The following is a 24,792-nucleotide window of genomic DNA, read 5'->3' as shown; positions in this document are numbered from 1 at the left end:
AGCCCTCGGCATTAGAGTCAGATACACATGAATTTTTAACCCTGGTTCTGTGTGATCTTCAGCAAGTTTTTAACGTCTCAGAGCTCAATTTCCTCATCTGTGATATGTAATAGCAGCACCTACCTCATAGAGTCCTTGTGTAGACTAGAAATAAGGTGTGAAAAGCCCTTAGCACTGTGTGTGAGACACAGCCCAGGAAGATAAAGAGCTCCACCCAGAGAAGTAAGGCTTGTAGGTTTTAATGTTTCATGATTGTTAACAGAGCATGCTCAAGGAGGTCCCCAGAGAATCTGCTGCGACTTTAGAAGCACTTCCTGTGGACAATGGAGGGCCCTGCCTCATCATACTCTGGCTTGCTGATCCACATCTGCTGGAAGGTGGAGAGAGAGGCCAGGATGGAGCCTCCGATCCAGACCGAGTACTTCCGCTCTGGGGGAGCAATAATCTGCAAAGAGCAAAGATGGTGAATCATGGTCAGTTGCCAAGGTATAGGGAAGGTGGTCCAGGAATCATCTCTCATCATACTGCCAGACTGCCCTGGGAAAGGACAGCCCCTGTGGTCAGAAAGGAACCAGGAGAAGCCTTGTGGTAGGTCAGACTACTGCTCAGATTGTCACTCTCTCTCCCACTTCATTCCCCTGCCCCTCCATGAGAAGAATGGGCTGGGCCCTATCTGCTTTGGCCAATGGGATATCAGCAGACGACACAGTGGCTAGAAATGTGCTTCGGTCTTGCAAGTGGCACACTGTCTTGTGTCTCTGTCATCTTCATGAGAAGAACTTCCCTTAAAGAGCTACTGGCCCTTTAGCCTGAGCCCCACAGTAAGAGATACACCCCTGACCTGAGCTGGCTAGACCTGCAGAACTGCCTAGCCAAACTTGACCCGAAACAACTGACTCCCAGCTGACCGGCAGATGCATGAACAATAAATGCTTATTGTTATGGGACCTGACATTTCACAGTTGCTGTTACCCAGCAGTAGCTGACCAATACAGACATCTATAAGGGGAGTGCTGTTCTTTTCTTGCCTGGATGCATGGGCAGCTCGGGCTGGGATTCCTCCTTTCTGGAGTATAAGCCAGCCTACGCAATAGTCTTTTGTATCTGAGAAGTTCTCAAATTCAAACATGCCACTGGGGTTCCTGAGCTTGGCCTTTAGAAATTCGTTGCCATGTCAGACAACTTTGAACTTCACCTAACAGTGGATCCAAAAGGACTATGACTCTTCAACTAACTCCTGTTTCTGAAGGGACTAAGAATCCAATGCTAGAACATGCCAGATGTGAAACAGATTTTTTTCTGGTCTCCTAAGTATCTCCCTACATATTTCCTAAATTGCAGAGATCATGGAATTACAGAATAAGTAGGGTCTTTAGAAGTTATCTTTTGCACACAGACAAAAGTCACCCCGGGGCTCCTTTGACAGATACCTCAAGGACTGGCGCAGCCACTAAGAAGGTACAGGATTTTATTGCTGGGCAGCTCTAGTTGTGAGAAAACTCTGGGCTGTCTTGGGCTGGAGGCCCTAAGTCTCAGCCCCATTTCCACCCTACTCTCTTCTTCCGTATTCTGGAGCTTGCCTCATCTCCCCCACACGTCTTGCTGTCCAATTGGGCTGGGGAGTTTGTACATGCACACACCCTTGGGCACCTTTACTCACTCTCTTCCCCCTGCTTGCAATGCCCTTTCCCTTCCTCTGGTCTTATTTAAGCTGTTCTCCCATTGAGCATTTCTAATAAGCAGATCTTAAACTCCTGAACAGCTGGCCATGTTATTAAGCTCAGGGCATTGGCTCATAAATTGGGATATGCATCAAATCACTGGTGTCCGTTTGTCAGTGGTGATGGCGATACCCCATAACTGTTGAAGAGGAATCTGGGGGTGAGGCTAAGTCTGGTATCCTGACACATGGTATTAGTAAAAAAAACCACTGCCCAAGGCCTGGCACAGTGCCCACCATATGGCAGGCCTCAATAAACATGACTGCTCCAGTGGTTCCAGGTGAGAAGAGCTCAGAGGTGCTCACCTGTTTTCTGGTGGCCCATTCTGCTTCCCTGGGCAGGGAGGCCTTTGTGGAAAAGGTTCTTAGAATATTAACATATAGAACACACTTCCTCAGCTCAGAGGCCAACTTTATCATGAGCGTCTGTAACTTTCAACCTATTTGTTATCGCTATTTGGTGCCTACCTTTCTCCAACCCCACTAAGGCTTCCCTGGTGGTGCAGAGGCTAAAGCGTCTGCCTGCAATGGGGGAGACCTGGGTTCCATCCCTGGGTCGGGAAGATCCTCTGGAGAAGGAAATGGCAACCCACTCCAGTACTCTTGCCTGGAGAATCCCATGGACGGAGGAGCCTGGTGGGGTAGCCCACGGGGTCACAAAGAGTCGGACATGACTGAGCGACTTCACTTTCTTTTCACTTTCTTTTTCTAACCCCACTAGCAAAACAGTTCCTATAAATCCTGAAAGGGTCTGTCTGATTGCTTGCGGACAGGGACTGGGGAGGGGTGGTAAGACAGGTGGGCTCCTGTGCTGAGGAGGCCTATGAGGTGAGCAGCAGTGTCGGGGGGCTGTGGCCAAGATGGGAAGACAGGTCAGAGGTTATCCAGGAATCGAGGCATGTCCCTGTAGCCTGTCCTACAGCCAACATTCTCTCTCTGGAACTTTCACCTTAAAAAGGCTTCCCAGGTCCTTTTTAAAGTTTAAAGATGGTGAGGTGTTGCCTCTTCCTTCTCTTTCCCTCTTCAATCTCCTCGTTTCCTTCTCAACCCCTTCCACATTCTCTCCATTCCAAATTCATTTCACCTCCTTCTCGTACAGTGTCCATGAGATTGTGCTTAAGGGCCCAGGATAAATGTGTCTCCCGTTCAGGGTCCCAGGAACACACTCCTCCCCGCCCAGCCCAAGATGAAGTCTGCCTCAGGCCAGGATAAAGGTGACCACCAAGCTGTAGGCCTGGCAGCCTGACTTGGACACGTGTACCCAAGTACACAGGTGTTTGTACAAAGAACAGGACAAGGAGAGCCAGGTAGCACCCACCTTGATCTTCATGGTACTGGGGGCCAGGGCTGTGATCTCCTTCTGCATTCTGTCGGCAATGCCAGGGTACATGGTGGTACCCCCGGAGAGGACATTGTTGGCGTATAAATCCTTGCGGATGTCAATGTCACACTTCATGATGGAATTGTAGGTTGTTTCATGAATTCCAGCTGACTCCATGCCTAGCAGAGACCACGATATCTGGTCAGGACCCACCACCCCACACCTACAGCTCCTCAGGTGACCCTTCTATTGGGACAGCTACCCTGATTTGCCTCAGTCACTTCCCTATTGGACTGTAAGATCAGACCTCTAACTGGTCACTGCCCTGCCTTGAGTTTCCCCTGTTCTGGGTGATCGTTCACACTGCTGCCTGATGACAATATTTCTAGAGGGACGCTTCTGTTGTATCACTTTTTTTACAACTTGATTGAGATATAATTCATGTACCATGATGCTCACCCCTTTAAGGTATAGTTTACTTTAAAGAGTTGTACAACCGTCACCACAGTCTAACTTTGGAACGTGTTTAGCACCCCCCAAATAAACTCTATACCCATTGGCAGACACTCTCCATTTTCCCCGTCTCCCCTTTCCCAGCCTTAGGCAACCACTAATCTGTTTTCAATCGCTATAGATGTGCCTATTCTGGACGTTTCATATAAATGAAACCATACAATATTTGTTCTTTCATGTCTGGCTCACTTCACTTAGCACAATGTTTTCAAGGTTCTTCCATATAGTCAGTTATAGCCAAAAAATATCCCACTCTAAGGACGCAACAATCACATCGTGTTTGCCTAGTAGTTGACATCTAGCCACCTTTGTCTGCAACCGAGATCTTCCACAGTAAAAGGTCCTGCCTGCCAAAAAAGCTCATGCCCACATACCTGAGTTTCCCCACCTCCAGTCTTTTTCCATGTGGTATTACTCCACACTGTAGACAGAGGAATCTTCCTAAGGTGAAATTCTGACTTCTCTACTCTGCTGCTTAAAGACTTCCAGGGGATTTGAAATTGCTGATATGATCAACACCCACGCCCTTTGTGTGACCCAGTAGCTCTCTTCAATTTTCCATGTGTGAATGCGTGCACACACACACATACACACACACACACACTTCACCGATGATGTCCCAAATAGAATATGACGTGTACATATTCCATAATGTTCACAAGCTTTCCATCTGCCTTGCATGCCATTCCCCACTTTGCACTCCTTCCATCCCCAGATACCATAAGGTGATGCTCATTCTTCAAGGTTCTGTTCAAAGACTCAGCTTTATGAGAAGCCTTACCTGATTTCTTAGGCCTATAGTACTTTATCCAGTTTGCTATTTACCACTACATTGTATGTCAACGTTTGCTAACAGGCCTTTCTCTTATACACTTCTCAAGATGATAGTTATCCTTGTATTAAACATTATCTTATTTAATCCCCATCTAGTAGGTACTATCACGATTTCTACTTTGTAGATAAAAAAACTGAGATTTGAAGAAGGTAACATGCCTGAGGTACAGCGCTTGAAGGACCAGAATCAAGACTTAAAACCAGGTCTGACCCCCAAACCCACTCTGTTTACTCCTATAGATTTCAGACCCCGTCATCTAAATGGTGAGAATTCAAGAAGAGTTTTGTGTTTTAACCTCATCCTTAGTTTCATGTTATATTCCCATCCCATTTTCCCTTTATTTTGGTTTCCTTACCCTTTTATTTAAAATTAGATTTTATCTAGTTGTATTGTTCATGTATTTTCAGCCCTTTCTGGAAAAATATGGGTAAGTATAAACAATAAACAGTGTGTGTGATTGGCCAGAACTAAGGCAGAGCCTCACCAATGAACGAGGGCTGGAAGAGGGTCTCTGGGCAACGGAAGCGCTCATTGCCAATGGTGATGACCTGCCCATCTGGCAGCTCGTAGCTCTTCTCCAGGGAGGAAGAGGAGGCTGCCGTGGCCATCTCATTCTCGAAGTCCAGGGCCACGTAGCACAGCTTTTCCTTGATGTCTCGCACAATTTCTCGCTCGGCTAGAAAGAGTAGAAATGACAGACAGTAGATACTAGGCTCTGCCGGTTTGGTTGTCCCATTTTGGTCTCCATGAAAACTAACTTCCTTCTTCCTTGTCCTTTGGATTCAGTCTCAAGATTTGCCTGATTCTCAAGCAAAACTTTGCATGTACTTTTTATCACTCTGTCTTGACAAAGCTGCAGGCCTTCCTGAGGGCCTTGCAGGACGCATCTCCCATCTAGATGGAGGCTTATACGCTGAGATTGTACAGAATCTAGGAAGGCCCCTACCTATAAATTCTTCCTGCCCTGGGGGCCACTTCCCCTTAGAAATTCAGACCTTAGTTATTCCATTTGTCCTCAAACCATAAACACTTCTAGGTAATGAAATGCACCACCAGTCTTGCCACCATTCAGCCCCATAAAAACTAGCTCTGATCCTCCTTCCTGGGGAAGGAGGGTGTGCTGTGAAAGCAGTTAAAGGTGGGTAAAGACAAGCACTTCTCAGAATGAGGAGGTCTAAGCCTGGTACCCCTCCCCAGGGGGTCTTGTTTGGGAAACTTGTCCCTTGAAAGAGGCTCCCCTGACTATCTGGTCTGGTCCAGGGCCCCAACCCCAGCTTATGGCCTCCCTATCTACCCGAAAAGAGTTTGAGGACACAGGGCCACTGACTTCTCATTACTCATGAGAGTTTCTGATCCTAGATCAGATTTGGTTCTGAGCTCATGTCAAGTCCAGAAAGAGGATGGGTACCTGTGGTCACAAAGGAATAGCCTCTCTCTGTGAGGATCTTCATGAGGTAGTCCGTGAGGTCGCGGCCAGCCAGGTCAAGCCGCATGATGGCATGAGGCAGTGCGTAGCCCTCGTAGATAGGAACATTGTGGGTGACACCGTCCCCTGAATCCAGGACGATGCCTAAGGACAGAGGAGATAAGGCCTATGAAACCCTTTATTTTTTCCATCTGTTTCTTTCTGGGACCTGTCACCAAACGATCCTCAGCAACCATACTTTTCTTTAGCAGCTGGAAAATTCACCCATTGTGAGAATTATCAATCATATTTTTTGTTTATGTCAATTTTGTGTATGTCAGTTTATTTTCCTAAATGAAACTGTAGGCTTCTGGAAGGCAAATGAAACATCTCCTCTTCTTATATTCCTTGAAACACTTTCACAAAAATGCATACTTGTCAATTGGCATCCAGGATGCACATTCTTTAAGTTAGAGTGAATAATTTGCATATCCTTCAGGCAGCAAACTAACATATGCACTCATGCAATTAGAATGTTAGCACTTAAAGGGCTATAAAAACCAGCTTGAAAAAAATGAACATTCTCTACTGATGAAACTTTTAGTAAACCATGAAAGGATGTAAGTTTTCTCAACTTGATAAGAAATCCCTCTTGATCCAACAGCCATATAATTGATGGGGAAACATTACAATATTGTTACTATATTATTATTATTTAATATTGTCCTGGATGTTCTAGCCAATGCAATATGACGAAAAATAGAAATAAGAGGTATTATTATCAAAAGGAAAGAGGATCATCATTATTTGCAGATAAAGTGGTGTGTATGTTAATTGCTCAGTCATGTCTGACTCTTTGAGATCCCATGGACTGTAGCCCATACTTAAAAGACCTGAGAGGACCAACTGAGAAACCATTAGAGTTAATAAGGTGTCTCAGTAAAGGGCAGATCCAAAATAAATGTCCAGAGATCAGTAGCTTACTCTTATACAAGGACGTTGGTTACAGCATAACTTATAATAAGCAAAAATTGGAGGCAACCTAAAGGTTCTGCATTACAGAAATGGTAAAATCAGTCAACCAATCATGGAAGCATCCCACACAATGACTACCATGCGGTGTGTGAGCATGACATCTGCAGCATAAAACCAAGCGCAAGGCGCAGGATACAGAGCCGTGTGCACCTGCATTTCCCCGTCACTGTCCTTATCACGTGCAGTGAAATTACCCTTTGATTTCTTCTCCTCCTCTAGACTGTGTCCACTGCAACATGGCTGATCTGTCGTGTTTCCCAGTGTGTGCCCATGGCCTGCAGTGTTTGGCACATGGTGTGAAGTATTGGAGAATATTTGAATGGATGAATAAATGGACAAATCAATGGATACATGAATGAATGTTTGAAAGATGTTTCTGGAAGCTGTCAAAGTGAAGCGAAGTCGCTCAGTCGTGTCCGACTCTTTGCGACCCCATGGACTGTAGCCTACCAGGCTTCTCAATCCACGGAATTCTCCAGGCAGGAATACTGGAGTGGATTGCCATTTCCTAGCTGTCAAGCCCTTATTAAAAATCACTTCATTTTGAAGTTCCCTCTGTTTTCCCTGAGTTTTCTATGCTAAGGCCACCTCATACTTATACACCCACCATCACAGATTCTGCCATTGCTGCTTTGTGAGCAGAAACATTTCAGTACTGTTGGAAAGCGTGCATAAGCTCCTGGACTAACTATTGTGATAGAAATGGCCCTTGTGGTCATGATTTGCTCATGTAGATTCTCTTCAGCTATACTGGGAGGACTTGCACCTGTATTCTACCTGGGCTTCCCTCTGTTATCCCTCACCCAGGTTTTCGTTGGACTTTGGCTGACCCTTTGATTCCTCTGAACAGGAATCTCTCCAGGAGCCCAGTTTTCCCTTTCTTCCCCTCAAGTCAAAAAGGGATCAGATTACAGGGCTACTTACCTGTTGTGCGGCCAGAAGCATAGAGGGAGAGCACAGCTTGAATGGCGACGTACATGGCGGGGACGTTGAAGGTTTCAAACATGATCTGAAGGAACAATGCAGAACAGAAGACTATCAGAAATCACAGCTCTCTTGGCCCACAGAATGGTTGGTAATTTTATTAAGGGGGTGCCTGTGCCTGTTAACCCCGCTCCCACCTCCCATGGGTTCTGGCGTGGACTGCACACATAGCAGGTCCTCAAAAAACTCTTTTGCATTGATGCATGGTTGGGAAAAAGAATCTGGCCAAGCGTCCATGTGTGTTCCTGCGCTGGTACTCAGGTCTTCCTGGCCTCTTACCTGGGTCATCTTCTCCCTGTTGGCCTTGGGATTCAGAGGAGCCTCCGTGAGCAGGGTGGGGTGTTCCTCAGGGGCTACCCGCAGCTCATTGTAGAAGGAGTGGTGCCAGATCTAGTTGGGAGAAAAGTCAGATGAGTCCAGCAGACTCTCAGCGGGCGAGGAAATTCCAACTGGCATGTCCGTACTGGGGAAGGATGGCTTGATAGTCTCAGAACAGACTGGATCTGGAGAGGAGGCCCATCAATACCGGGAATTTCTGATCGCTCTTTCAAGGGTATATTCCTTCTCATCAGGGCCCCAGACAGGACTCAGACCTAGGGCCAACATACTCAGTGTGTTGATTATTTCCATCTGAACTTGGGTCCTCTTTACTCTGCTCCCTCGTCTCCCCTGCGCTCCGAGGGACCAGGTGTACTGCAGCTCTCTGGCTTCTGGCTGTGTTTGGCTGATCGAAGATACCAGCAAGGGGTTGCAGAGCGCGGGGCGAGAGGAGGGCAGGGCGCCCTCCTGGCCAAGCTGAGGTCTCCCTGAGCACACGCTGTGCGGCCCCTCTTCAGGCTCCAGCTCTCACTCACCTCTAGTCTCGCCGCCCTTGCCCTTCAGCCTTCCAGCTCTAACAGCTTCCCCTGCTGCTGGTACTCTGGTGTCTCTGCCTCTCTTTCTGGTTCCCTAACCTGCTCACACCTCTGTAAGTAGTCCTGCCTTAAATTAATTCAGAACCCCAGCTGAGTGTATACTGTCTCCTGTTGAAGCCTGACAGATATGCATGGACTGCCACTGTCTATTATTGACTGGGCTGTTCACAGCAGGGTTTCTCAGCCTCAGCGCTTTGACATTTTAGGTCAATAATTCTTCATCGTGGGGGCTGACCTGTGCATTACGGGATGTTTAGCAGCATCCTTGGCTTCCACCCACTAGATGCCAGTAGCACCTGTCCAGCTGTGAGGAGCACAAATGTCTCCAGAAGTTGCCAGATGCCCCTGGGAGGCAAAATTATCCTGGCTGAGAATCACTGCTTTAGGTGAAGCTAGTTCTTTTGTTTACTTCTATATGTGTGCTGTGCTTAGTCGCTCAGTCACGTCCGCCTCTTTGTGACCCCATGGACTGTAGCCCGCCAGGCTCCTCTGTCCATGGGATTCTCCAGGCGAGAATAGTGGAGTGGGTTTCCATGCCCTCCTCCAGGGAATCTTCCCAAACCAGGGATTGAGCCAAGGTCTTCTGCATTGTAGGCACATTCTTTCCCGTCTGAGCCACCGGGGAAGCCTGGTAGTTTACTTCTACATATTGAATATTTAATAGTTACAGGGCACAATATTAGATTCTGAAAACATTGCATGGTAGTTTTAGAGGAAGTTACTTCTTCCCACTGTGTCCAGTTCCCTCTGAGTGATCCAGACAGCAAACAAGAGCCTTTATTTCAGAGGGATTCAGCAGAGTGGTAGGGACACAGGGCTTTGATTTCCTCAGAGGTGGGGCACAGAGTCCTTTGTGTCCATTGTACCCGTGTATTTATGGGCCTCCGGTTTTGTGCTAGGATGGTGCTAAAAGTAACCTTAGTTTCCAAGTCTAGAGTGGAGAAAAACAGTCAAAGGACAAAATGCAAAGACACATTCATATTTAGGTGAAGGAAGAGGCAGGAGAAGTTCGTTTTCTAGGACATCTGAGAGAGCCCTGAAGGCAAAAGAAGGTCTCCAGAGACTAAGAAGGGCACCTGAGGCGGAGCAAACAGCCCAGGCAGAGGCCACGGGCTGTGGAGGCGCCACAGGAGACGGGAGAGACCACAGTCAGGCTTAATAAGGTGATGCCAGTGTTTCCTCAAATGCGGCCTCAGTTGTGCGGGAATAATTGCTATAGCTGCAGCTCCCCAGGCGGTATCCCAGGGCCATAAATCAGAATCTTTCTGGGTGTTGGGTCCAACCATCTGCACTTCATTTTATTTCATTTTCAAAAGCTTTTATAAAGTACTTTGAAGTTTAAGTTATGAAGTACTTTAAAAGTTAAAGATGTTGACAATTTTTAAATTAGGAAAATTTCTTTAAGAGGAATAAAAATTCCCCACATTTCTATCACTTACTAAAATAAACAGTTAACACTTTGGCTTTTTTCTCTGCCTAATCTTTCATCTTTATGTATTTTCAAATTCATTACTATTATCATTTATTCGCTTCATATGCTTTCATTTATTTATTACTTACTACGATTACACTTCTGTGTTCAACTTTGTTTCCTATCACTTTTCAGTTAATATAAATAAATAATTTTCTTTTTCATAGGAAATATTTATTTTTAATAAATTGAATTTAAAATTATTTTAATGCTTATACAACAGTCGATCATGTCTCATCACCATCATATATTTAATCACATTGCTAGTCAGGGTAGCCTTGTTTTTTTTTATAATCGTGTGAAAACTATCTCTGTATCCATTACATTTTCTTTTTTCTATTCAGGATGTTTTCCAAAAGAGAAAAGTTCTAAGAGGGGCTGCACATACTGTTGTGACTAATGCATACTGATGTATGGCAGAGACCAGCACAGCACTGCAAAGCAAGCATTCTGCAACAACAACAAATTGTCCATCTAGAATTACTTTCAACTCTTTCAGCAGCGCCTGAGTCTTTATAAAAAAAAAAGTGCGTTCAGCTGATTCAGTATCCATTCATTCTTTGGTTAATCTTCACATACAGTTTTCTCAAATGTACTTTCAAATATTGCATAATGCTGAAAACCATGAAATATCCCAAAGACTGTCTGAAAAATGAGAGGAATCACCATTGCTTTTATCTCTGTTTGACAAGGCAGCAGCCAATAACATAAAACGCTTCCTTTTGGTGGCAGTGGAACAGTATACTCGACTGCCAGACATCCATTTTTATAAAAAGCCAAAGCAGTGTGGTATAAAACACCACATGCCATGCCAATCAGTGAACTTCTCAGAACACAATTTTCCTGGCTTGTATTACCTAAATACAAAGCATCTGTTATAAGAAGCCTGTAAGAAATTATGGTGGACAAAATGGAAGTATAGTCAATGATGCATATGTCTTCAAAGCATCATGTTTAACCTTGAAGCAATGCCTGAAAATGAAGTTTCCCAATATTCCAGGGAAAGCAGCTGTTGTTCTAAAGGTCACTGTTCCATATATAGAAAAGTCTTTTCTAAGGCATTCAAAATTTTTTCTATGATTTCAATGACCATTGGTTTTCTGAGTTTTGCATCTCCTAAAGAAGGACTGGACTGACCATGTGTATATGCTGGCATCTTGAGGTCCTTGCATGCTTCCCCAGCTCCCACCAGCACCACACCTGAAGCTCTCAGGTCAGCTCCAGCCTCATGCCTGAGTGTTGCCATCTTGGTGACTGCTGGAAAATGCTTTGATTTCTATTACTCACAAAGAGGCTAATTTTGTCTTTACTTCAGAATAAGAAATTGCCTATTTCACCCTTATCTGCATCCAGTGTTCTCATTCTTAAAATATGAAATAATTTGACAGATAAAAATAACACCTAGCTGTTTTACTCCAAATTTTTAAATAAAACTTTAAATAATTTTTCAAATAATTTTCAGATTTTCAACTTCTAATCATTTCTATTTGGCCAATTGTCTGGCCATGTCCCTTATTTGTCTGGTGGAGACTTTGTGTTTTTAATGATCAATTTACATTAGTTGTTTATATTAATCCTCTATTACACTAGTTGCGAAATTTCTTTGCAACCTGTTGTTTGCCTTCTAAATTTGGTTTTATCTTTCACATACTAGAAATTATGATTTTTAAGAAATCACATTTGTTATTCTTTCTATGACTTCTTTCACCAGAAATTTGATACTCATACTTACTATATTGTATTTTGCTCATTAATTTTTTTATATTCAACTTTTATATTCAACTGATGTGTTTAATGAAATTGTATGAGGTAAAGGCCATAAACAGATTCCCTGCCACCCAAATAATGGACCAGTTGTCACAGAATAATTCACTGAATAATCCTTTTTTCCTCTCTGGTCTTAGAAGTTACATTTACTGTGTATTTCTTTTTTACTTCTGTACTGGCATCAGATTGTTTTAATTTATATAACTTTATATCTTAATATTCAGATATAGCAAGTCTTCTGTCAGTTTTCCTTATTCATAATAGTCTCATAAATTTTATTTTATTTCTCCACACTTTATGATTATCTTGCATAATTAAAGCTTGTGTTATTTTTAGTCAAACTCAAGGAAGCAGTAAAAATGGAGTTACCAGGAGCTGAGGGGGAGGGGAAAGGGAGGCGCTCTTGGTCAAGGTGCACAAAGGGTCAGTTATGTGGAATGAGTAAACCTGGAGATCTAACATAATATATTAGCATGGTGAGCAGAGGTAACAATACTGTCCTTAAAATTTGCTAAGAGGGTAAATCCTCAGCATTCTCCCTACAAGGGAAACAAACAAACTGTGAGGTAGTAGATATGTTATTAGCTTGAATATAGTGACTGATACATAATGTATATACATTATCAAATTATCAAGTTTTTTAAATTGTGAGATTTTTATTAGAATGGCAATGAGGGCTTCCCTGATAGCTCAGTTGGTAAAGAATCCACCTGCAATGCCAGAGACCCCAGTTCAATTCCTGGGTCAGGAAGATCCCCTGGAGAAGGGATAGCCTACCCACTCCAGTATTCTTGGGCCTCCCTGGTGGCTCAGCTGGTAAAGAATCCACCTGTACTGCGGAAGACCTGGGTTCGATCCCTGGATTGGGAAGATCCCCTGGAGAAGGGAAAGGCTACCCACTCCAGTATTCTGGCTGGAGAATCCCATGGACAGAGGAGCCCAAGTCAGTCCTCACCTATTGAATTTAAGTGCCAGAGTTTAAACTAGATGTACTTAACCTCAATTGCATGGTCTTCCTGCTCTTCAAATTCCAGGGAATTCTAGATGAATGAGACATGGTTCCTCCCCTCCCCTCCCTCTCAAGGTTTACTAAGAGACAATTAACATACCACACTATAAGTTTGTGGCTCAGCTGGTGAAGAATCTGCCTGCAATGCAAGAGACCTGGGTTCGATCCCTGGGTTTGGAAGATTCCCTGGAGAAGGGAAAGGCTACCCACTCCAGTATTCTGGCCTGGAAAATTCCATGGACTGTACAGTCCATGGGGTTGTAAAGAATCAGACATAATTGAGCGACTTTCACTTTACTTTTAATGAGCCTATAAATCAACTTGAAAAAATTTGACGGCTTTATCCTATTCAGTTTTTCTTTTAAAGCATGTAATGTATTTTTAGGAGTTTCTTTAAAGAATCCATATTACTATTGTGAATAAAAATTTTGTCTATTGTTTTTAAATTAGATATTATTAGACATATACAAGTAATATGTGCCACGTGTTGAGCATTAAGTATACTCCATGCTTTGGGATTATACTATTAGCCTAATTCAACCTTCAAAGCAACCTAGTGAAGAAAGTATTTTTATTTCCACAAATCAGGAAGCTGAGGTTTAGAGGGAGTTTTTGCTCCCAGATCTCCCTGCCTCTGGTTCCAGTGTCTGTGCTTTTAACTGCCCCATAGAGTGGAACAAAAAGCAATTGCATTTGTTATCTGTTTATCTCTCATTCAGAGTGACTGAATTTAAGGTTTAGAGAAAGTGTGTGTGAAGCACAGATTTCAAATCAGCTTTTTTTATTCCCAGCTGCAAGACTGCAGCTGCTCAATAAGCCCTCTGTTACATTTCAAAAGACAGTCATTGCAGAAACAAGAATTCTCAGACAACTGTCAGTGGAATGTATCAAAGGAATATTAGAAATATTGTACACCAACCATACTTCAATTAGAAAATAATATTAGAAAGGTTCTATTAGCATTTTGCATGTGATTTTGTTGAACACAAACTACTATTTTAAAAGTACCCCCATATCTTCCTTTTCTAGATATTTTATTTTCATTTATCATTCACAGGTGGTTTTGTTCCTGATATTAGTATTTCTTAGGTATCTAGTGAAAGTTTGATTTTTTTTTGTTGTTTTGGCCACACCACATGGCATGCAGGATCTTAGTTCCCAGAACAGGGACGGAACCCTCATCCCCTGTGGTGGAAGCGTGGAGTCCTAGCCACTGGACCATCAGGGAAGTCTGCCCCTTCTCCCATTTTCTGACATGAAAAAAAAGCTTCTAGAAACCAGTAGCGATTCTTTCTTAAATTTTTCACTAGAGAAGCATCATAATAGTATAGCATCAATGTACCTGTCTGAGGTCATGACAGGGAAAATAAAGAGGAGAAGTTATTCACCTTTTTGGAGGGGACTGTGCATTTTAAAGAAGGACAAGTACTGGGCTGGGAAGAAAGCTGCAGGAAAGGATAAAACTGGGACCTAGGCTGGACCAGGTCCTCAGATGCCAGACACGGAGTTAGGAACCTAGCTGGTCAGTGAGGAGCTACTGAAGAGTCCCAGGAGGCAAGTGACATGATTTGGTCGGTTTTTAGAAAGACAAGCTTTGCAACAGCGCAGAGAATGAATTAGGCGATTGAGACAGGAGACAGAGAAATCAGTCAGGAAGCCATTGGAATCATCCAGTGAGAGATGTTGGCAACTTAGGCTGGGGAATGCCCAGGGGCATGGACAGGAAGAAAAGAAAGATGTGAGAAACATCGTAGAGGAAGAGTTGACAGGGCAGAAGGTCTTGATGATATTCAAATGAGCACATTACAGGAGGGGGCCACCAATACCTTCTCCATGTCATCCCAGTTAGTGATGATGCCGTGTTCAATGGGGTATTTGAGAGTAAGGATCCCGCGCTTGCTCTGAGCTTCATCCCCCACATAGCTGTCTTTCTGGCCCATTCCCACCATCACACCCTGCAATGCAAAAAAGAAGGAAGGAGAATGGAATTGGCTGAGGTTCCACTTGGAGGGATTCAGGCATTGGAGAGTCTCTGAAGAAGGATAAAGACAAGAAGAATGTCCTTTTTTTCCCCACTGGAAACCAGACTGAAGGAGGCAGGGTGAGGCAGATGCTGATGAATGGGGAAATGATGGGAGAGAAGACGCTTGATTTCTCACGGGCGTCTCCCTCCTCTGTCCTAAAACAATGTCATTTTCTGAGAGAACAGGGCTCATCCATACACTTCTCCCTCTTACTTTACTTGAAACACACACACACACACGGCTCCCCATGGAAGCCACAATGCAGTGCTTCTTCCCAGGAACTCAAAGCCTTGGGTCCACGTGAGCACGTACCTGGTGACGAGGGCGGCCCACAATGGAAGGAAAGACGGCGCGGGGGGCGTCATCTCCTGCGAAGCCAGCTTTGCACAGGCCTGAGCCGTTGTCGCACACGAGCGCAGTGGTCTCCTCTTCACACATGGTGAGTGTGGCCGAGTGAACCAGGGGCTGGAGCACCTAGGGAAGAGGGGAAAAGAGAGGTAGGTGGCCGCCTCTCAAAATCATGTTGGAGGCGATCTTCTCGGCTTTGGGGTCTGACCCCCTCGGCAACTAGGACATAATTCCAGATGGACAGGCAAGGACCCGGCCCTGTGCTCTGGCATTTGGGCCTCTTCCCTCTCTCTACCCTGCTGTTTTGAGCTCAACTGTGTACCCCCCAATTTCTGTGTTGAAGTCTAACCCTAGTGCCTCAGAATGTATCTGTATTTGGGGATAAAGCCTTTAAAGAGATAATTAAGAGTAAAATGAGGTCATTAATCTATTATGACTGGTACCAAATATGCCTAATTCAATAGAATGGCTCTTTACAAGAGAAAATTAAAACACAGAGACACACAGAGGAAGACCATGTAAAGACATAGCAAGGAGACAACCATCTACAAGCGAAGGAGAGCGGCTTCGGGAGAAACCAGCCCTGCTGACACCTTGACCTCAGACTTCTAACCTCCAGAACTGTGAGAAAATAAAATTTCCCTTGCTAAGCCTGTCTGTGATACTTCATTATGGCAGCCCTCACAAACAAATCCACCTGCCCCTCAAAGACCTGAAAAGATACAAAGTGTTAATCCAATGGAAAAACTCTCTACAGACTTGAAGTTTAGAAAAGAAACAGAAAAAACTTGCAATAAACATAAGGGTTATCATTTACTATATACAAGAACTGTTATAAATCAATAAGAAAAAGTAAATAGCCCCAAAGGGGGAAAAAACACAAAACTATGAAATAGCTAATTGACAGAAAAGGAAATGCACATACCCAACAATTATCTGAAAAGGTGATCAGCCTCATTAGTTATCAGGAAATGCAAATGAAATAAGACCATTTTCACCCATCTCATTGTTAAGATTTGAAGTTTCATCATAGCTGTTGGCTAGGTTGTGGGAACACTGGCACTTTTTAATCAGAAAAACACATCAGTGTACAATCTGGCACTGCCTAAATGCCCCTTGTGGAATATTGTACTGAGGTTAAGGGAAGGGACAAGCAGATCAACATGGACTAATGTGGACAAGTTTCTAACCCATTCTGCTAAGTGAACAAAGCAAGTTGCCAGATAGACGGCCCAGCATAAAAAATTAGTGAGTTTTATTTAAAGCACAAAAAATATTGTGCATTTTCCATAATTTTCTTTTTGTGGATATGAAAACATAGCAAAAAGTTCTGGGGGGTGGAGAAAAAAAAAAAACTAAGGCTGATTGTAGCAGTTACCTGGAGGTGGGAAAGGGACTGGGAGAAGAAGCGCCGTAATGTTTTAATTTTTAACAAGGAGACTGTATCCATGTACGGTTTATAATTAAAATCAGTCATAACATATCATTAAGAAAAAAAAAAAAAGATGGAGCAGTTCTAGGTGAAATGTACAATCCTAAGGATAGAAGCCCCTGGAGGACAAGGAAAGCAAGAGAATTCATGATGGGACTCACTGCCCCTGTTGCTTCAGATGGAAAAAAACAGAGAAGTCCTTCCTCCAGGGCTGATACTGAATTGGGATGGCTGCAGACTGGCTAGGAAATTAATTTTCCTAACATGTGGTGCAGGTTTTCTGTTTTTTGAGTGACCCAACAAGTTTTTGACCCTTGTGGCAAAAGAGAAGCAGTGGCAGTCTAGGAGATGGTGTGCAGATCGCTATCCGGCTGGCAAGCCCCGGGTGGGAGGCGGGAGAGTCTCAGCTGAGGGGGATGGGAGTCCAGACAAGAGAGGCACACGGCGTGGAAAGAGCAGGTGGCTGCGGAGCCCACCACGCTTCGTTCAGGACATGCAGCAGGAGGGGAAGAAGAGAGCTGCTGCAGACACCTGGGACCCCGGCTCCCGTACGACCTTACGTGGGAGGAGGACAGCACAGACCATGACCAGAGTAAAGAGGAAGAGTCCCGGGCCTGCGAATGCCAAAGCCTACCTAGAGACTGAGCAAAAGCTTGTTCACACAACTTTCGGGCTAAAAGGAAGCCTTTCCTGTTCTGTTCAAAGCAGTGTGCACACCTGGGGAGAGGTCACCGGGACATCTAGAATCCAACCCTGCTTGTCCTTGCTGACCCTCATGATCCCTTTGGCCATGGAGAGCAAGTCCCAACTTTCTCACTCAGCCCACAGGGCCCAACAAGGTCTGGCCCCTGCCTGTGTCCCCAGACTCATCTCCTGTCTGGACCCCCTCCTTGGCCTTCTCACTGAGGCTATGTGGCGTTTCTTTCCATCCTCCGTACTGTGTCGTCTCCTGTCCCTTCTGGACCTTTAGATGCAGGGTCTGGAACACGCTTCCCCCAACCTGTTTACTACTCTGACCCCCATCACCTGTCAGGCTTCTGTATCGACATTGCATTTTCAGTCTTTTTGGCCCACCAGTCTCAGTGGCATAGAACAAACACTGGTGAGAAGACAAGAAGGTCTGAGATGTGATGGAGACTGAAGGGAAGTGCCCGGTTGCTCAGAGCCTATGGTTGCCAATGGGGAAGAGATAGGGAGTTTGGGACCAATATGTACACACTGCTATACTGCAAATAGGTAACCAACAACATCCTATTGTATAGCACAGGGAACTCTGGTCAATGTTATGTGGCAGCCTGCATCGGAGGGGAGTTTAGTGAAGAATAAATACATGTATATGTATGGCTGAGTCCCTTTGCTGTCCACCTGAAACTATCACAACATTGTTAAGTGGCAATACTCCAATATAAAATAAAAAGTTTTTTTTAAATGTAAAGAAAAAGTACCTAGTTGTTCAAAACAATGCTGTCTCTGGTGTGAACAGTTTCTGGATTGCAGAGAAGTTCCCTAACCTACCATGCTGGAACCATGGAGAAATGGAGAGCTGTCAGGAGATGGAGGTGGCAAAAGTTCCAATGTTCAAAAAGGGAAACAAGGCAGATGTCTAAAACCTCAGGTAATCTTGATATCCAAATTAAGTGGGTTTCCAGAAGGCACTATTAAAGAAAGCGTTATAAAGAAGCAGTGATTTCTTATAACTGACTAGGGTTTACCAACAACAAATAGCCTCCTTTTTCCCCCAGGACTCCCCGGCTGGAAATGAAGGAGAAGGTGGGAGAAATTGAGCTTAATTTGATCTTGGCATCTGACAAGTTCTCCTGTGACATCACTACTGATAGAGCCATGTAGGCCGAACAATAAAACAATTAGGCATATTTATAGCTACCTGAGTTACTGTCACTGAAAGGTGTTAATTGATAGATCACTGTCAACCTGGAGGCAACGATATACCTCAGAACTCCGCTCTTGGTCCTTTCTCATGTTTTATACATGAACTGGACGAAAACAGAGAGTACACGCACATCATATGTCCAGATAAAGCACATGTGTTGGCTGGAAGGATTAAAATCTAAGATGATCTCAAAAAGCAGAGAAAAACAAGTTAAATTCACTAGGGTTAAATTTAACAGGATAAATATGAAGTTGTGAAGGTGAGTCTGAATAGCAAACTGTGAAAGTTCTTGTTCAGCCTCTGTGAGAAGGACCTGGGGTCTTGTGGACAGTCAGCAGTGTTCTGGAGCCAGGATAAACGCTGACCCCACCTCCAGCCTGAAAGCTGTGTCTGCTCTTTAGGACTACACTTGCCAGCAGAGGTGCGGGAAGGTGAGCTTCCGTTCACAGCTGACAAGGTGAACAGGACTACCTTTCTGAAGGAGAATTCACAAATACTTATCAAAAGTCTTAAAAAATGCATGTCTTTTCACAAATACACTTCTAGCAATTTATCCTTGAAAGTGAAAGTGGAAGTTGCTCAGTTGTGTCCAACTGTTCGCAATCCCATTAACTATACAGTCCATGGGATTCTCCAGGCCAGAATACTGAAGTAGATAGCCTTTCCCTTCTCCAGGGGATCTTCCCAACCCAGGGATTGAACCCAGGTCTCCTGAATTGCGGGCAGATTCTTTACCAGCTGAGCCACCAGGGAAGCCCATTTATCCTTGGGTGAGTGCAAAGATTTGGCCCACTTTAATGCCAAAAAAGTTATTGAATAATAAATAAAATGCTGGTTAACTAGTTGCCAGAAACCTACCTATAATAGAGTAGAATATTTACTGCCCTGGAAAAGGAGCAGGCTGTCTTGTTAGGTGAAACAGTATATTCTGTGTTTGGATTTTTGGTAAAAACACATCTTTGATTTTTAAAATTTGAAGGCCTTTCACACATATTATCTATTTAATCCTCACAGAAGCCCTGAGTGAAGATATCCTTAGTTCTAACTTATAGATAAGCAAACCAAATCTCAGAAAAGTGAAAGGACGTAGCTCTCAGGCTGCTCACTGGGAAAGGTAGGGCTGGCCGCAGCCCATGAGGCTCCAAAGCCTGGGCTTGCCCCTTCCCCAGCACCTCAGTGACACCCACACAACTTCTCCATGTTTGGTGTTTTTGCTTCTGCCTCTCTGTCTCCCTAGCACTGCTGGCAGCAAAAGCCCTAAAACAAAAGGGTCAGTGTTCTTTTCTCTCCCGGGGCCTTTGCGCCCCTCCCGTGCCATGCCAAGATCTAGGTTTGCGTCTACAGCCCCCATGCCGGTGTGCGGCACGAAGCAGAGGCTCAGTAAACGTCGGATGACAGTCCCACCACCTGCCTGGGCTCCGCCGTGTCAGTCTGCTCTGCCCCTGAGAGCTGAACTCCCAGTTCCCACAGTCCCAGGCAGCTCGGTCACATGATTTAGAGCCACAAAGGGACAGTCTTCTTCACAAGCGGGTCACAGAGCGCTGGGTTTCCTTGTTCTCGCAGGTGGTCCACCTTGGGGAGAAAACAACCTCCAAAGGTGGCCAAGAAGCCAAGCTGCACCTCTGTGATCTCCCTCTGGGGTCCCCTCTCTCGGGTGACCTGTAGTTCAAGCCGGGCTGGCTTTTCGGTGAACCCTATTGTCTCCCCCCGAAGTTCTGCACTCAAAGGAAGAGTGTCGGACTTCATTTTCCAGCAGCTGAGACAAGCCACAGAGTGACTTCAAGCTGTCAGCTGTGCCATTCTGCAGCACTTGAGGTGCACTCAGATCTGCTTTTTTTTTGAAGTTGGAACCAAATGAGAAGCGAGGGAGGTGAACGCAGGGGGAGGGCAGCTGGCGGCGGGGGCCCTCTGGGGGAAGGCTTGGACCCTGGAGCCAGCCTCTCCTGGAAGGTCTCCGCTGGGGGAAATTCTAAACCTCACTCAGCCGCTTGCTGGTAATTTGTGGCTAGACTCGAGCATGTCAGCTGAACCAGAGCCAACGTCACTGTGGTTTCCTGGGTCACAATCACTTTGCACTCGCAGAAAACCCAAGCACACTGTTCTGGCCCTTTCAGCACGTACTACATCTGGCCTTCATTGAGGATTTCACAGAGTTAGAAACACAGCTCCCCACTCCTCCCCCAAAAGTGGCCAAAACCCAAAGACATAATGAGTGCAAAGGATTTGCTCACCCACACGTGCCCCTGGCCACCCCCAAGCAAATCCGAGAACAGGGTGAGAGCTCCCCACCCTCACTCTGAAGGTCTGGTTTCAGAGTTCTCTCCCGCCCTCTTTTGTTTTCTCACCTCCCTTCGGGTGCCCCTTCCCATGGCTCAGTCCCACAGCTCCCTCTCTGGCCTTCAGTTTCCTCAACTGTAAAATGGAAATGGTGACATCTATCTCCCGGGACAATGGATCAAATGAAATAATGGAAATGAAGTGCTTTATAAAGTGCAAATCAGGGTCAGTAAACTCAGGACCCTGTAGTCTACAAACTACAACACCTGTTTTTGTGAGACCCTTGAACTAAGAATGGTTTTGATATTTTTTAATGGTTGCAAAAAAGTCAAAGAATAAGATTCTAATACCCAAGAAAATTATATGAAATCAAATAATAAATAAAGTTCTATTGGAACACAACTACACCCATTTATTTACATACTGTTCATGGCTGCTCCAGTACAATGGCAGAGTTGAGTAGTTGTGAGAGAGACCTTTAGACTCACAAAGCCCAAAATATTTACTATTTTGTTCTCTACAGAAAAAGTTTCCCAATCCCTGTTGTAAAGGACTGAAAAATAATAATTCTTGTTATCTCTCTTATCTTCTCCATTAGAACTTGCTCTCAGGATGAAGTCTGCCACACTGGAAGGAGATGAAGGATCTGCTTCACCAATCAATGATTATTGAAAGGAAGGTTGAATTTATGCCAGTTCCCAAAGGCATTTTCATTTCAGTGAAAAGTTTGAGTCCTAAAAGGAAAGCCTCTCAAATATAGTGAGATTTCAAGTAATAGTTGGGGAAATAGATTGGAGTGAGGGCTTCAGTTGACAGCTAAGCAGCTGCCTATTATAATCTGCAAATGCATATATCCATACAATGACTGCACGAGGAACATTCCTACGGTGGAAAATTCTAGTGGCACCTCTTATTAACTTCAGGGTACCTTGACTTGGTTAATACTAATTAAATTAAAAATGGCTTCTTGCTCGTAGCCCTTCTGGTCCTCAGGAATCTGCCGTTTGGACTTGCTGTTCTGGCTTTTATCCTGGCCACTCTCTCCCCCTGCTCAGATCTAGGCCTGACCCCTCTCCTGAGCCCCACGGCCCTGGCACCTCAATTCCATCTCTGAGACTGCCATCTTCATCAATGTCCTCTGGTTGGATTGGCCCCTCAGAGACTCATACCCCAACCCAGGACAGAACCCGGTTCCCCAGGGCTCCCTGCTCCTTCCCCTCAAGCCTCAGGGCTTTTATCTCTGCATCTGTGCACCAACTGGGACCAGCACACTGCTGCAGCAGTCTTGCCCTGTTCCAGCCCATTCCCCTCACAGCTGCCCAAGCAGTCCTTTCAGGGGGCAGACCTCTTGCTGTTACCATTCTGCAATGCCCCATTGCCCAGTCCTTTAGTTTACTGGAGAAGGCAATGGCAACCCACTCCAGTACTCTTGCCTGGGAAATCCCATGGACAGAGGAGCCTGGGAGGCTGCGGTCCATGGGGTCTCAAAGAGTTGGACATAACTGAGCGACTTCGCTTTCACTTTTCACTTTCACGCACTGGAGAAGGAAATGGCAACCCACTCCAGTGTTCTTGCCTGGAGAATCCCAGGGACAGGGGAGCCTGGTGGGCTGCCATCTATGGGGTCACACAGAGTTGGACATGACTGATGCAACGCAGCAGCAGCAGCAGCAGCAGTAGAAAGCCCTAGTAATTTGGCCCCGCCTTCTCTTCTGACCTTATAACTCCCTGCTTGCTGCCTTGAAATCTATATTCAGTAGAGCTGAGCCACTTAAACAGTCCCAAAGACCACTTTGGGACTGTCCTCTGTCCTGGGACTATCCCGACTTTAGGACCCAGGTTAGGTACCACTTCTTCCGGGAAGCCTTCCCTGATAACTCCTGGGCTGGGTGAGGGGCTCCTGGGCTTTACCCCTTTCATATATTTATCTTTTCCATGGTTTTCATTTGTCTCTCCTAGTGATTGCAGAGCCCCTACTCTGCAGGGACAATGCCTGCTTACATAACAAGTGCGCAAGAAATGTTGCTAGAATGAACAAAGGGAAGGAGGAAAGAAATCTAGCTTCAAGGTCATGATGTCATATTGCCCATCCTGGTTTCCCAGGTGTGACATATAATATCTGCTCATTAGATTTCTTCTAGTTCCCCTCCATCTCTGTCACAGGAATCTCTGTCTCTCTGCAGCCCAAGGGCTAACCTCAAACTCGAAACCCATTCAAATGGTTAAAGCAAGAGCTTAAAGCCTCTCTGTGCAAAGTATGGTCCCAGACCAGCCACCTCAGCCTCACTTGGGAGTTTATTAGGAGTGGAAATTATCAGCTCCCACCCCAGTCTACTGAGTCAGAATCTGGGGTAAGGCAATCTGTTTTAGCAAGCTGTCCAGGTGATATTTAAGGTCTGAGCACTCAGGGCCAGGCCCTGACAGTGTTGAGCTGGGAACTTTCTACAAATATTATTTCATTTAATCCTCACAACAGCACTGCCAGGGAGATATTATTACTATTACTTCCATTGCTGGGTAGTCTGTCTCCAAGGCCTGCACCACTACACCGGCCAGCCTCAGCTGTAAAGACATGTTAGCAGAGTTTGCTCACAAAAGTGGACACAGCCCCTTGGTCTATTTTCCTCTTAATTATTGATGCTCATGTGTCTGTCTGTGTGTGTCACTGGGGGAAGACAACGACATTGGTGGTGGTCTCACAGCTGGGTGAGGGTCTTAACTTCCCCAGGTCTCAGTGTCTTCATCGGAGAATGAATTGTTAATAGACGGTTCCACTTCCTTCTAGCCCTGAAATCACATGATGCCCCGGGACACTTACCCCACCCTACTTCTGATTTGTTGCATCCTCCAATGACCCTGGAGCCTTCAAGACTGAGAAAACGCTTAGCCAAGCATGAATCAGAAGTCAGAGAGACAAGAGGTGGTCTGAAGAAACTACTCACCCATCCCCAAAAAGACATCTCACAGACACAAGGGTTATGACTGGTTTGGATTTAAATGCCCTAGGAAGTCATTTCTCTGAAAAGCATCTGCTCCCCTAAACAGCCTCCCAGACATTCTGAGCCATGACAAAGGACACGGTATAGACCTGCACTGGCCCCGGCGAGCAGTGAGAAGAGAGAGAGCGCAGGTAACATATTCCACCCAGCACCTAGTTAAGAGAGCAGGGAGCCGAATTCTGTGCTGCCCTTGCCCTAGGATGCCCCATGGCCAGAAATGCCTTATACTGGCAGGCAGCAGTGTGCTTGCAGGCACCACTGCACACCAAGGGCCTTGACGTGTGACCTAGGCCAGCGTCACGGAAGCCAGGCCAATCTGAAGGCGCCTCCTGCACCCAGGGGGCCAGGCAGCCCCAGAAAGACAGAGACAGCAGAAGCTGTATAGTACTCACCGAGTGTAGGAGCGATCCTTCTCCCAGTGACTGAGGGCTGGTGTGTCTTTGGCATAAATACCAGAGCAATATAAAACCCCAGAGGCGGATCTTCTTTAAACAGAGTCCCTAAAAAGGCCAGCTGACGGTGTGTTAGCAATATTACCATATAAGGTGGTTTTTTCAATAAATCGGCCTTGGGGGTGGGGAGGGTGGAGAAGGGGGTTGGGTAGAGTGAATTATCATTTGAAAAAATGTATGCAAAAGGACTCCGGAGGCAGCAGCCTCGGTGCTGGCGGATTTGTTCCTTTTATGCTGCACTTGCATAAACAAAACTCACACCAGGCCTTATAAGCTGCCCAGAGTGAGACCAGATGGAGCTCTGCTCCTGGAGAGAGAACCATACCAAGAATGGCAGTGGGCCGCCTCCCTCCGCACCTCCCTACTTAGGCCCTGCTGCCCGCCACCCCAGGGCA

The 24,792-nt window shown here is 45.4% G+C and overlaps 1 protein-coding gene and 1 pseudogene across 2 annotated transcripts; both read right to left on the bottom strand.

The window, feature by feature from the left end:
* Positions 1-243: 243 nt before the first annotated feature.
* On the bottom strand, positions 244-24,386 carry ACTG2 (actin gamma 2, smooth muscle). 2 transcript variants are annotated; one of them, XM_068983249.1, is made up of 9 exons: positions 24,338-24,386; positions 15,311-15,472; positions 14,801-14,929; positions 8,093-8,203; positions 7,754-7,838; positions 5,798-5,959; positions 4,874-5,065; positions 3,039-3,220; positions 244-445 (listed from the first exon to the last, which is right to left on the bottom strand). In XM_068983249.1, exons 2-9 carry the CDS (start codon positions 15,434-15,436, stop codon positions 302-304), a joined length of 1,131 nt encoding a protein of 376 aa, XP_068839350.1. In that variant the 5' UTR covers positions 15,437-15,472; positions 24,338-24,386; the 3' UTR covers positions 244-301. The 2 variants fall into 2 exon arrangements, with proteins under 2 accessions (XP_068839350.1, XP_068839351.1); XM_068983250.1 differs by lacking the exon at positions 14,801-14,929.
* LOC138090394 (complex I assembly factor TMEM126B, mitochondrial pseudogene) lies at positions 10,763-11,354 on the bottom strand (annotated as a pseudogene).
* Positions 24,387-24,792: the final 406 nt, after the last annotated feature.

Source organism: Capricornis sumatraensis, chromosome 1 (assembly GCF_032405125.1).
Source record: "Capricornis sumatraensis isolate serow.1 chromosome 1, serow.2, whole genome shotgun sequence".
Taxonomy (NCBI): domain Eukaryota; kingdom Metazoa; phylum Chordata; class Mammalia; order Artiodactyla; family Bovidae; genus Capricornis; species Capricornis sumatraensis.
The sequence above is the reverse complement of the archived record's forward strand: the minus strand, read 5'-3'. Positions and strand labels throughout refer to the sequence as shown.